Below are 14,797 nucleotides of genomic sequence, written 5' to 3'. Positions count from 1 at the left end.
GAATCTCCGCTGCTAGGCTGCCAAGTAAAAGTAGCTCTTCCATTATCGTCCGCCATTACTCTACACCTGCTACTTTGATCGGCCATATCTTGATGGTACTTCATCAAACTAAACGCCATTAGACTCAGCACATGATGGCGATTCGATTTGTATACAAAAGATCACGTGACTACCTCATGAATATGTGATAAAGAAATAGCGAATTCAGTGGAGATGACATCGTCCGTTCTTCGCTTCATATCACAAGTACCGTTTTGTGTAGAACAAAACTGTTATGATATTATTGTTGTGTATGAAATTACCATTAAGTTAATGCCAAACAATTATCCATCTTTGTTTTATAGAAGGCCACTGCCTTCCTTATAATACAAAGTTACGCATTCCTCATCACTTGAAAATTAATGTGGCGGTTAACCACCTGTTAGCAGATGATATAGACTGTGCCCTTGTTTAAAGTCTTAAATATCAATGTTTTGTTAGCTGGGAAGCAAATTTTTTTTATGTAGCCAGCTGTTATCATGGGCATGAAATTTCATGCCCACATTTGAGGTTGACAGCTTAGTTAATGGTCAACAATGGCACTCTTTGGCTTCGAAGAGCAAGGCTTGAAATTTCATGTTAGACTATGTGAAATACACAGGGAAAGTTTTTGTGGGAGTTATAGTTTTAGCCTGGTCAGCTCTTGTGCAACTTTATATTTATCAAATCACCAACATATAATATTAGTTGTGTGTGTGTGTGTGACTGGAAAGCTGTGTGGTGTTGGAGCTGTGATCTTCCTGATTTAGTTGCTAATATTTTTGGTTTGGTGCAGTGTATGTGTGTGTGTTTGTTGTTAGTGTGTATGCAGTGAGTATGTGTTTTTGAAAGTGTTTCTAAAGTCTACCAACAGTTTGGTTTTATACAGTTTACTGCTTATGTGTCATGTATTTGTCTATTATGTTTAGAAAGAGGTGTCACAAAATGTTCCTGGTGTTATAATTGTCATTGTTGTCTGGTAGGTGTTTAGTTTGGAGTCGCTAGCTAATGGTGCTAGTCAGGATGTTCTATTGGAGGTTCAACAGCAAACTATGGGATACCTCTTGGACGAGAGGCTAAACAAACTAGAGGAAGTAGCACAGGTATGTGTGATAGTGTACAATATATTTGAGAGGGTCTCTATGCATGTATGTGCAACCATGGACAAGTATCCTGATTACCAAAATGTCCACATATTAGATTCCATTCGTGTATAATGAGGTCATAGTGATCTGTTTACATGTAGTATAATTGTGTAGGTCCACAGGACATTTAATCTTATCATGTCAAGAATGTTGGAAAATGCCAACAAGAATTACTTGTTTGGGTAAGGGTGTGTAAATAGTGTCAACTGTACTGAGAGTTCATGGGACTCTTGATTGTGCTAAGCTAATGGTATCTATGCAACTGTTACTGTTTTTGAAATTGTTATAAATGCTATGTGGTTAACCATAGGACATCCTTGTTTTTATAATGGACGAGACAAGGTCAACCATATATTAACAAAGACAGCCCATAGTATGGTTTAATATCCCATAAGTGTTTACTGTGAGTGTACACAGAACATTATAAATTGAATTACAATATGGTTTCACTATTGGTAAAGCTTTCTGCTGTAGTACAAAGGGATTGTAATACTGGTATATTATGTTTTTTTCTACCAACTACAGAAGTCTTCTTCAGTTGCTGGTTCTGTCATTGAATCCTGATGGTAACCCGTCTGCCATGACACAGATGGTTATGAAGGTTAGCATATGTGTTACATTTCTAGATATAATGGCATACCGTATAGTAGGGATGAGCGATACTGCTATTTTAGTATCACGATCGATACTGAAGCCACTATTCACGATACTGAATAGTTCACGATACTTATGAATAAGTCAATCATAGCTGCTGCTACATAGGTGATATATAGTAAACTAGCCACTATCATTCTTGTTTACAGTAACAATTATTGTAGCACATGCTTTGAGGTTATGTTGTGGTGTTCACACCTCTCTGCAGGGGAAACCAGGTGGGTGGACTTCATCACTTACAAGGATTCTTAGCCTAGTACAGCATAACAAATGGATTTTAAATAACAGTAATGTACAGGCATGGTATCACAATAGTTAATAACAAAATATCGCGATATCGATACTTTCAAAATATCGCTAAAACAGTAGTATCGCTCAGCCCTACCTACCGTATAGCGGATTTTTATTGCGAGGACTTTAATATTGTGATTTGGGCACTTTGCAATATTAAATTCGCGACATATTTTATCACATGGAGTTTTTTAATCGTGAGTTTTTTAGCATCTGTAAAACTGCTGTGCTAGAACATTCGCCAACAAACCAGGTGCTTGTTTATTCACATAACAGCTTGCTGATTGTTTATAGTGACTCAATCAGTGTGCTCGTTCCCCTATACGACACATTTTTCTTCACCAAACATTGCTGAAGATGGCTGCCCTACCCATTTCCTTGAGAACTTCAGGCGCCTGCACCAATTCATTGTGGATACAAGCATAGATACAAAGAACAGCTAACACGACAAAATTCCACTGCTTTCCATCTCGTATACAAACACTTATTACAACGAGTAATAAATTTGCACGAGGAATTTAATACTGCAAATTTATCACCTCACAAGATTAAGTGTCGTGTGATTTTATTTTCGCAGGTAAATTTGTCTGCGAGAAAAACCCACTATACGGTACTGATTAATTAGTTATCAGTTTATCAGTGAACTTTCAGAACATTGTGTCTGACTTTTAGCAGATATAGGGCTCTGCAATATACCTATATTTAGTCATACCGAGGTATTAACAAAGCCACAATACTATATACATGTACCGATGCCCAATACCAATCTGTGGGACCGAAATATCGAAAATACAGTATACATTGTAGTGGTTAACAGTAAAGTACAAGGAATTAGATGTTGCGGCATCAAAATAAACTATGTCTACAGAATGGGTAGCTGAGTGAGACTGTTTTTTGTCTTGCTGCTTACTAAATACCATTCCTATGCAACATATTGTTGTGCAGTATCCATTCAAAAGCAATACCGACATTTAAGTATTATTTAAAAACATATCGAATAAAGATTTTTGGCAATATACCACAGAGCCCTAAGCAGATATCTAGTTTAATTTACTTAACTAATAGATAACTAATAGATATCTTGGTAGATTAAATCTACTTAACTAAACGTAAAATAATTGCAATAGTAAGCTTGTAGTAAATAAATAAATATAAACCTATTAGCATTAGGTGTTAACTCTTTGGTATCAGCCATTATGCATGTATATAAATTTTTTAGCTGTTAGTTGGCAAAAATTGCATCACTTTCTGAGTGTAATGTATAATTATGGTAACTGACATCTGTGTGCATTGTTAGTGTAGGCATTTATGTGTTGAAGTTTAAGCATTTAAATGTGAATGTCTCAGCAAAAAAAAACTGCCTAGTTAGCAGAGAAAATGGAATTAAAAATATATCCATGTTACGAAGAAAAAAAAACTTTTGCAAATTTTAATTGATCCATTTTTCAGTAACCTATTCAGGGAAGCCAGTCTCAAATCAATTAAACCTTTGTTTGCCTGCTCATGGAGAGTTTAAAATTCTTATTATGTTTCTATACCCTGTATAGCCCTAATGGTTTGCATGTGTAGACAAACAAGTTCATAGTTATTTCTTCATTAAAACTGCCTTCATACTATGTACAACTGACTACAGGACTAACCATGCCTTCATTGATTTGCTAATCCATGGTGAACATTTTAATCCTAATCCCAATACTATAGACTAATGCAAACAGAAGTTGTGGCATCACTGTACAAATCAATATCTTTGCTCTTCCTGCTGTCCTTAGCACTATAATTCCAAAACTACTCACCACAATAAGCTGAAACTTTTGGTGATCCATTTCTTGGACGCTGTAGATAATGCTGTTAAATTAAAACTAAATTTGGAAGTTGTGCGAACTAGGCGGGTTATTGCTGAGATGGTCACATACTGTGCCTGAAAATACGTATATCATAATCAGGAATGCTATAAAGTGAACTGTCTTTATTGCTACGCTGTAACGCAGTAGTAATGGTTGAGGTAACATACATATGATGCTGTTTGTGTATTGCAGTGCATGTGGAAGTTGACAAAGAAGCTCCCACAAACTATTATTATGTTGAATAAGGAGCAGCTCTTTGTGGACCTCGATAAATTCTTCATGGACTACATATCTATGAATGTCACACCGAGTGATGAGATAGCATTCAGAACTGTCAAAACTGTGATATTTCATATTGTGAACATCATGGGTGCTAAAGTGAGTAATACTGCATACAGTTCTTAGTATTTTATGTAAACTGATGCTTCTACAGTTCTTTTTATGAGCATTTTGATGATACTTTTACCTGAATATAAAAGGTTTTCAGTAGTGGTGTACGATATCAGGATATTCATTTCGATATCATATTGATACGATAATAGGGTAAATATCGAAATTTCGTTTCGATTTTCGATAATTTTTTATTGTGTGGGTGGAGTAGTTGCATGGGCAGCCGATATTTATAAATATACAATTTACACTCTAAAAACTATTGCATAGAATAATAATAAGCCTAGAAAACTGGTAGACAAGCTTTTAAAGTGGCTAGAAAACCAACCTTCTTTTATAGCGTGATTGCGCAATCACACGCTAAATGTTGTTGATTTATCAAAATATTCTCGATGTTTCAATAATTATCAAAACTTTTTGATAAATATCGAAATCTGCTAAAGCAATATAGAAATCGATATATGTGACTGGATCTACGAAAACTGTTCTTATCGCCCAAGACAGGAAGTTTGATGTTTTCACACAAACACAAAGCTTAATGAATGCACTATCAAGTTTCACTGCCACAGTCGACCAGAGTAAAGTGGTCTGCTTTTGCTGGCTGCTTTTCTAGAGCACAGTGGCGAGCCGTACGAGTGGTCTGGGGTCTTTATGGAGCCCTGGCCGACCAGGAGATGGCTGTGTGTGGCTGTACAGCTCTGTGGTGTTGGACAATGACCTGTGCTGTAAATTTCCTTTCATTTTAGCCAGTTCTGAGCCCTGAATGGCCTATAACTTGGCCTAATTCATCCTAGCACGTCTCTTTTCAATTTTTGAACACCATCTTGCCCGCCTTCCAGGGCCCCCGCCTCCCACCCCTTCTGGAGCTCGCCTGATACAAACAACCTCGGTTTAAAAACTATCTAAAATGGCGGGAAACTTAGCTGTTGACTACTTCTTCAGTGGATGATCAGGAAGGTAAGAAATTGTTGTGAAACGTGTGAAAATTTGGTATGCGTAGCTACCACCATTGGCCAGCTACAACACTCAGAATATTTAAAACCGACGTTTCTCGATACTTTTAAATGGGCGATAAGACCGGTTTTCCCAGAGACAGTCACATACAACAATAGATTTATAGCTAGGTACACCAGAACAGCCAGCTTACCATTTTCAGCCATGAAACACAACAAGAAGCACTGATAGCCACTTAAAACAGCAAGAGGAGAGAGTTCACAGCTTTGTAATATTAGTGTGATCACGTGATCTCACGTGACACAGTTGTATGTGACTGGATCTACGAAAACCGTTCTTATCGCCCAAGACAGGAAGTTTGATTTTTTCACACAAACACAAAGCTTAATGAATGCACTATCAAGTTTCACTGCCACAGTCGACCAGAGTAAAGTGGTCTGCTTTTGCTGGCTGCTTTTCTAGAGCACAGTGGCGAGCCGTACGAGTGGTCTGGGGTCTTGATGGAGCCCTGGCCGACCAGGAGATGGCTGTGTGTGGCTGTACAGCTCTGTGGTATTGGACAATGACCTGTGCTGTAAATTTCCTTTCATTTTAGCCAGTTCTGAGCCCTGAATGGCCTATAACTTGGCCTAATTCATCCTAGCATGTCTCTTTTCAATTTTTGAACACCATCTTGCCCGCCTTCCAGGGCCCCCGCCTCCCACCCCTTCTGGAGCTCGCCTGATACAGACAACCTCGGTTTAAAAACTATCTAAAATGGCGGGAAACTTAGCTGTTGACTACTTCTTCAGTGGATGATCAGGAAGGTAAGAAATTGTTGTGAAACGTGTGAAAATTTGGTATGCGTAGCTACCACCATTGGCCAGCTACAACACTCAGAATATTTAAAACCGACGTTTCTCGATACTTTTAAATGGGCGATAAGCCCGGTTTTCCCAGAGACAGTCACATATGATAATGATATCGACAAATTATCGTGATATCGATATTTTTTTCGATATATCACACCACTAGTTTTCAGTATGGACACTGCAATAATGTTTTTAAAAAGGTGACAAGAAGGCTTTAAAAATATGGTAAACATTTTTGTTAAAAGAAATACTAGACTTGTGAAAGAAAAGTGATGAAAATGTCTAAAAGAAGCAGCCTAACTTGGGCTTGAACCCTTGGCCATTACAAAACAGTTAGCATTTTAAGCCTCATGCTTTACTCACAGTGCTACAAGATCACCCGTGCATAAAGTAGACACAACCAATTTAAATCTGTTACAAATTAAGTAATAGCTAGCGAGATAGCCAAAAGAGTCCCCAATATGTAGGGAACGAGGTAAGCATCTTTACATCTTTAGCCACATAGCTAGCTATACGATTTGCTACCATGTAGGACTCCACATGCGTGTATTTCATAACTCTCACCAAATGCTAATTGTTAAATGAACACCAAATATTTTGCTCACCAAAATTTCTACTTATGTATTATTAGTTATTGGAATATTTTATAATGGTGCACTTCTATTGGAAAGTAGCCGCATGATTTTCCTTGTTGAAAGTTCTAGCCATGGCCATGGCCATTAACCCTTTATTATCGAATGGCTAATATATTGCCATAACGAGTGCCCTTTATAAACTGAGCCATAACTCCTTTTTCCTAGGGGCTACGAAGCTGAAATTGCTACCAAACTGCTCAGAAGGACCGGGCGTTTCTAATGAAGTTTACTGTTCGGCGATAGGAAGAAGCATGGGAAAGTTATGGCACTTGGCAATATAAAATAGCGTATACAAAACAATAATACCTGTTTAAAACTCCATGTTCGCCTTCTCCCTGCTACTAGGAGGCTTTAGTTGGAATTACTCCATTCCCCACGTGATAAGGATTCTAAAAATAAATAGTGTGATGTCATTGCGTTGATTAGTAAGATGGCGGCACCCATCTTTCAATGCCGTGGCGATACGGAGAAGATACGCTTTCTTCGCTTCATAGTGCGTGAGTGTGTGTGTGATCTGTAAGTATTCTAGCTGTGTTGGTAGAAGAGAGAGATGGCTATCAAACGGTATATAGCTTGATGGGTTAATTAATGGGTGGGGTCCACTCGTATCGCCCACAGTTCACACAAGCCATAAAAGTTGTCACACTTGCGGTTTTGTAAAAAAAACTTCAGTAATAAAGGGTTAACCGTATTCATCACTTTTATGGACTGTGAAAGAACCGCAAAACCCAATGAATAGCATTTTGGAAAAACATGTTTCCATTTGTGGTCATGGTGTTGTGAAATAGTAGGATTCTAAGCACATATAATCACATTGATGGGCACACTTTCACTTAGGAATTATCCTAAACAACACGGGTACTTATTGTTGACAAATGTACAAATTGATATATTTAGTTGCTCTTTGTGCGAATAGTGGTTGTTGTGTTTAATCATACAAAACTTGGTGAGTGTGTACATTATTAGATACTGAACTAGAGGGCATAATTTTCAGGTAGAGTTGTACTGACAAGGTAGGTACATGAGACCAATTATCAGCACAGGTGGTTAGCAATTGCCGTTTGTTAAAATGGGACTATTCCCAGAAGGCAGCTGGAGAGTAAAACTGCAAGTTCATAGGACATTTAAATGAAACTGGTTGGTAGTCAGTTGTTATGGCAAATACTGTTGTTGACTGTTGGTCTTTAAATGTTAAAAGCATTTAGTTAACTAATTACAGTTTACATAGCATAAAGCTTTGTTTGATCAGTGTTTCATCATCTTATGGGAATAACCACCATGGTATTGTTTCAACAACTAAATTGCATCATCTTGTAGACCATAAATGTGTTTTGGTAACTAAGAACACTCTCTTTGTTGGATAGTGACCCCTCTAGTGCTTGCTCCATAATGGTTTATTTACATAAAGTGTAAAACTTAGTAGTGCATAACTAACATTTTATATTTTCACTGACTGTTGTGAGAGATGACAAACTACAGCCTACTTCATGTACTAGTGTGTAGTCCATCTGTGAATGACTCCATGTATGTATGATACAGTGCCATATGATGTAACACAGTGACAGTAATACCACACTACAAATAGGCTGATGCAACACTGATAAAACAATGGTTATAAACAGAAACACACTTAACCACATGTTTAACTTACATCTGCATTTTACGAACAGATGTGAACAGAAATACAACAGTTATTGCAGAGAGAAGGAATGTTAATTTTTAATCACTGATTAAACTCTGTGCAGCCTTTCATCATTGCTAGTGTAATTACCAAAAAGTGTTAATTTAGAATAAATTGAACAACATTGAATACCACACCCTGAAATCAATAGACACTTCACCCAAGGTAGAAAGCTACAAATAGATATGAACAATAATATACATATCCAAAACTTGTTTACGAGAAGATTCTTTATGCACAGTACCATAATTGTGTGGTAGCATATATTAATAGTCATAAATAGCTATTGTGAGCAACGACATAGTTCCATTGGATTTAAGTGTGTGCATGTCCCTTCTGTGACATCTAACTGATTCATCTGTTAGGTCTACAATGAAATGTTGTTATGATAATGAGCAACATCTGTTACCTCTACTGAAATTACAATGAATTTGTGTGTGACAACTAAATGTGTTTCCATTCCATATAGGCTGATATGATAATGTATGATAATGAGCTGACAGATGCTTTGTGCAACGAGCCTTGTACTTGTTATCCTATTAGCTTGTTATGGTATAGGATACACTAGCTTGTTTTGTCCTTGCCCATTATGAATATAATATGTAGGAACTAAAAACATGTCGTGTGCACTATTGGCCTTATGCATGATGGTAAAAAGTGTAACCACATTTCAGCCTTTTAAATTGAATTATCATCTTGCAAAAATGTGATAAGTGGTAAATTACCCATCAGGAGAACAATGCAGGCCACCATTTTAACTAACACTGTGACCTGATATCTGGTCTTGGCTTTGGCTAAAGACACTTACATAAACCAGTGCCATATTTATCCCTGTGTGATTTTGTGGCTGTTGAGATTTGCTAGTAATTAATTGCCATAAGCAGTAATCATTAGTTGTGTACCTAACCTGTGTCAGAGAGTAATGCTGCTGACATTTGAAGAATTACAGTAATCACACCACAATATATTAAACTACTTATAGAGCCCATGCTATGAAATGTACAAAAGTTTCCTTTCCTGGAAATAGCAACCTCAACTTAGTTCTTGTAAACATGTATTTAAGATTTTTTTCCAATATAGACCATGGAGCACATGACACTCATTCAAAACCCTAAAGAGTCAGCATTCTGGCAGTACACCAGAAGAACAGTGGCAAAGAGAAGAGCCAGTGCTGGGACTGATGAACAGCAGCTACTAGCCTCTCCTGTGCATGTGAAGAGTTCATCGCCATCACCTGAAAGAAAGCCACGACAAACTCGAAAAGCTCCAGACACACTCAAATATAGCTCACTGTTGACAGCTAAATTACCACCTGGTGTGAGTAAGAAGTTGTGTGAGATCTTTTCAGCGATTAGTTCTGTTGAAAAAAGCAAACAGGTTTGGTGATTGATAATATGTAAATGGCATGGGCAAGTGAGATATTTTGTAGGGTTTGCTGGCATTGCATGAGTTTAAACAACAGCATCCTGAAGTTGATCTTACTACTATTTTACAACACAACTCCAAATACCTACAGGTACCTAAATTTAACTGTTTATTGTTATATAGTAGATATATGTATGAGGCTGTGTGTGTGTGTCTGTGTGTCTGTGTGTGTGTATTTATGTGTTACAGATTAGGCTAGTTACTCACCACTATGTTAGGGTGGTGTAGAGGCAAAAGAGCTTGAGTTAGAATGTACTATCTTGGTGCTATTGCAATGAGCTATAATTCCTATGCTGACTTTGGGTGGTAATTGTATACTTTAGTGTTGTACCAATCTACACCCACTCTATATTATGTGTTACATAACTGATCACTCAAAATAAAAGAGGAAAACACTTTAATTGGAATGGGAAGATACCTAGCCTATATAGTAGATCCTGATAATATAATGTGTATATAATGTTCAGTCTAATTTGGTGTCTATTATTCATGTAGAAATATTTTGTGTATGGCATTAATCTGCTTGTTTGCTGTTCAGGGATACATCCAACGTGGTTTGCAGACCATTGAACATGAGAAAATGTCTGGCATACCAGGTAAGTATGAGTTGTGGATAGGGTGATACATAGCCTGAAAATACATACGTGTTTGCTTAACCCTTATTCCCGCATAATCCAGAAAACTGGATTTGATGGACTTTTTGGCAATTTACATTATGGGGTTTCAAACAGGCATATCACATGAAGCGTTTGTCCAATTGCGTGGAAAAACAGATTTTTAAAGGTCGAGAGTAAGCTACCTATTTACAAGGAACTCACCCACCACAATGCGCTGAATCATTCCATGTCCTTTTGCCTTCATATTGTCATTGTGCTGGTCTGACATTTAATCAATCATGTGATATCTATATATCAACTGAATCGCGATCACGTGAGGAGCAAAATGACATCAAGAGTAAGTTGATACAACAAAGTATGCCTGATCTTGTACACTGTTATGTGAAGAAGGAAGACGGAGAGATAATTCTTTTGTTCTTTCAAAGTATAATGGTAAGCTCTGGGTTAGCATTAGTAAAAACTTCATTATCTTGGATTTTGTTACCGTGAGTCGACATATACGATATAGTTTTATCTGAGGTAGTAGTGAACTGGTTGTTATAGAATGTTTCATTACCCACAACACTTTATTGTAGTTCACAGTTGTTGATATCACTGATATGTATATGACATTTTCATGTACTATATGATCCATATATGACCATCTCAGCAAAAACCTGTCTAGGTCGCACAAACATGCGTATTGAGAAAAACTAAATTACGCGTATTGCAAAGAAAATTTTATGCAAGTTTTAATCGAGCCATTACTCAGGAAAGGAAGTGTTAAATCAATTAAACCTATATACTATCTTATTCGCCTACTCATGGGGAGTTTGAAAATCTTCATTTCATTTCTGTAACCCCAATGGTTTGTGCGGCACATGTGTTTGTTTATGATGCGGTAGGCGTAAACAAAACCATTGCCGTTTCTTCAATAAACCGCCTTCATATGCCTATGCGCAAGTGATGATTCCAGGGCTAAAACTATACCTTGGCTGATCTGCTAATCCATGGTGAACACTGTAAGCCAAATCCCAACTTTGTATACCAATCCAAACGGAAGTTATAGCTGCTAATGTAAGCACCTGTAGTTTATTTTTAGTATAATGACTGTACAAATCCGTTACCTTACTTTTCCTACTTTCTGTTGCTGTAAATCCAAACCTACTCACCATAATCGACTAAAATTTTGGTGAACCATTCCTTGGACAATGCAGATAATACTGAGAAAATAAAAAGAAATTCAGATGTTGTGCGAACTAGATGGGTTTTTGCTGAGATGGTCACATATAGCAGCCGTTTGTATACTATTACATATTGATTTGTTGTTTTTAGTTCAAGGACATCATGTTGCAGTAGCTGAAGATGGTAAGAAAATTCACTCACAGTCATCAGTCATACGTTAAACTATTATCTAACCAGTTACCTTGTTGCTTTTGAAAACACACCTTACTTCAGATTGTTTGTGAAAGCCAGGTGGCTGTAAAATATTTCCATGGAAGGAATGAGGGCTGGTTCCACCACATTTCTAATTGTTAACATGTTAACAGCATAGTTTGAGAAGTGTCAGTTGTCTTTGTGGTTATCAATTGAATTCATTGAAGGCCAGTACAAGCTTGCCTAACCTAACTCAATTATGGCTGAATATTTCTTAATAATGATCAATAGCTTAATGAAATAATTATTATCCTTAATGTTAAATTGTTGATATGTATAGAAGGCTGGCATAATCCTGCCTAACTTTTATGGTTGTCACAGTACATTTAAACTGTTGTGTTGTTTGTTCTTGTCAACAGAGTACACTAGCAGGCTTCAGAGTCTTGAGTCATTGAGACTAAAAGCAAGTAGCGTCATGAATATCGATGTATGCTGTTACTATTTAACTCTATACTGTATGTGTGAATTGGTGCTTTACATGTAGTAGTATCACTTACCATGATATCAGTACTGCCCCAAGATCAGAGGTAGTCGCACTCTCATAGCTGCTCAGTGTTGATGCTCATGGCAGTTTCTGAGTTATTGCTTAATGTAACACACGAGTGTTTACTACATTAGTATGGCTTTTGCACTTGTGTGGCTGACGTACTGCCCTTTTAGTTATTGCCCAGTTGTTATCTATGTGGTTTAAGCTAGGCCGTGGGTGGTAGTGGTCACACAGTGTGTTTAGTATTAATAGTCCTATCCCATTGCTGCTGTATGTGCTCATCTATACAATCGTGCAGCTGTCACAAGCTTAGTAGCATTTACTCAACAATGAAACTTCTTCACAATGATGTAAATAGCATACTGTAAAATTAACAGTTGTGTGGCTCCTTAAACTTTATGAACCAGCTCTAATATAGTTGTTTGGGCTTTGGTTCCTGCAAACCGCGTAACCTTGATTACTGATGTATATATAAATTTTCTTATAAAACACTATACCAAATTGAGAACATAACCAGTTATTGGTAGGTATTTGTTTATAGAATTGGGATAGAGCAAGTGAAAGCTCTGAGTCAGCAGTCAAACCTGTACCGACATCTGTACCGATGCCCCAACATGCTGAAAAGGCAGGCCGTGAAAATAAGGTCAGCAATGTGTATAATGTATTCATTGCATGGCTATTGGATACTATATATACCTGCCAAGATCGCCTCTTGGGTTAGTCGGTTGACTTTGGGTTGGATTTCACTTCATAAGTGATTCAACACATTTAGAATATGTTAACTTTCCATTATCACATGTTTGTTGAACTTAACACACTCAAGGAGCAATGGCGGATCCAGGATGGGGCATTTGGGGCAAATGCCCCCCCCCCCCCCCCCCCCCCCCCCAGTGACCTTGTGGAGGAGCCATAGCTATACTTCTCATACTGTTACAACTTTATGTCCGGCCAAGATCAGCTTATATAACTCATGAAAATATGCACATTTATTACAAATTCACCTGAAACCAAACTCATACCAGCTATGAAATTGTCACCCTGCACCTTCGTGCGTACTAAGCGCCTCTAAAAATAATTATTGTGTTGCTGTTGTTTAAGACATTCAGAGCTATTTAAACAGTTTTTAAGACTTCACAAAGGCCAAAATGGTAAAAATCAACAGTGAGATACTACTAGGAGGTGTATTATTCGCTGCACAAAAATGCAGCAACTAACAACAGAATCTGTCTCTCCCTAACCACCTACAACTTGGCCTGTTTGTGCCCCTCCCCTTGCCAGGTCCTGGATCCGCCCCTGAGGAGCTACATGTATAAGTAACAGGTAGGCTTTGAGTCATAAGCAAAACAACTGTGGTGCCCACGACAGTGATGGTTTCAGTCTGAACTCATGAACAGAAAACATTTAATCTTCTCAATCTGCCACAGGTGATTGGATATATCCCAAAGTGATATGAGTATTTCCCTAGTGAGCAGTTCATTAGAATGTGTGAGCTATTCGATAATTGGTCGCACTGCTGTTTGATAATATGTACTAGTGTTCGATGAATGGCAAACCATAGGCTCTGTGGCTTACTCAGTATACTGGTGTGATTTACTTACAAGTTGGTACCCAGGGAGAACAAAAGCTGTTCTATTGAATGGTTCAAACTGGCATCGTTATATGTTGTTGGGATGGCAACTTGTGCTAATATGTATGAAGTGTGAAATAGTGGGTGGTCACTGAGATTTACACAAACATCCTGTTGTATACTTATACTGTTTTATTACACCTATTTATGATAAACCATCAATTAATCTATATAGTGGTAATTGCAATGTACCAAGGCTTCTGTGAAAGTGCTGGCATAAATTGTTTAGAAGATAAGGTGGTGTTTTATATTAGATGTTGTTCAACAGGTTCCTGCAACTGGAGCAAGCAGTGAAGTAAGCCAACTAAACCAGGAAACTAGCACCAGCAGTTCTCTCAACCTTTTGGACGTTCGGAAAAGACTAGACAAGCTTAAAACTAAGACGTAAAAGACTCATCAAGTCTGCATGCTGTTGTACCCTAATTTAACTATTGTATACTATATTAATGATTTTTAATGATTATTCTTCACTTATTTATAAGCATTTGTGATTATTGTTGTTACTGCAATTGTAGATCTATGCTGCAATTTATGGCTAAGTAATTGATTCTTGCACATAATATAGACAGTTTATTACAGTTTATTTTAGATTGGAGATATGTCAACAATATTATGTCCAGAAATCATTGCTTCATACATGTATTGGAAGTATCTATTTGACAATAGTAGCTACTTCGCTTGTAGTAGTCTGGAGTTTGTCGGAAATGGACAGTATTGTTTAACTATTACTGCGAACAAAAAGGGTGTCCGTTAGCTATACAT

At 37.4% G+C, this 14,797-nt stretch overlaps 1 protein-coding gene across 3 annotated transcripts in view; it reads left to right on the top strand.

Annotated features, from left to right (window-relative positions):
• Positions 1-14,516, top strand: part of LOC136261227 (cytoskeleton-associated protein 5-like) — a 90,215-nt gene extending 75,699 nt beyond the window's left edge. For 2 of the 3 annotated variants that reach the window (XM_066055201.1, XM_066055200.1), the window contains exons 42-52: positions 1,002-1,121; positions 1,278-1,345; positions 1,689-1,764; positions 4,145-4,330; positions 9,544-9,840; positions 9,893-9,979; positions 10,427-10,484; positions 11,820-11,852; positions 12,281-12,348; positions 12,950-13,051; positions 14,304-14,516. In XM_066055201.1, coding sequence (XP_065911273.1) covers positions 1,002-1,121; positions 1,278-1,345; positions 1,689-1,764; positions 4,145-4,330; positions 9,544-9,840; positions 9,893-9,979; positions 10,427-10,484; positions 11,820-11,852; positions 12,281-12,348; positions 12,950-13,051; positions 14,304-14,423 — 1,215 coding nt within the window. In that variant the 3' untranslated portion in view covers positions 14,424-14,516. The remainder of the gene's footprint in view (positions 1-1,001; positions 1,122-1,277; positions 1,346-1,688; positions 1,765-4,144; positions 4,331-9,543; positions 9,841-9,892; positions 9,980-10,426; positions 10,485-11,819; positions 11,853-12,280; positions 12,349-12,949; positions 13,052-14,303) is intronic. The other variant, XM_066055202.1, reaches the window with a different exon arrangement.
• Positions 14,517-14,797: the final 281 nt, after the last annotated feature.

The sequence above is a fragment of the Dysidea avara genome, chromosome 7 (genome assembly GCF_963678975.1).
Source record: "Dysidea avara chromosome 7, odDysAvar1.4, whole genome shotgun sequence".
NCBI lineage: Eukaryota > Metazoa > Porifera > Demospongiae > Dictyoceratida > Dysideidae > Dysidea > Dysidea avara.
Note: the sequence above shows the minus strand (reverse complement) of the source record. Positions and strands in the feature narration are given on the sequence as shown.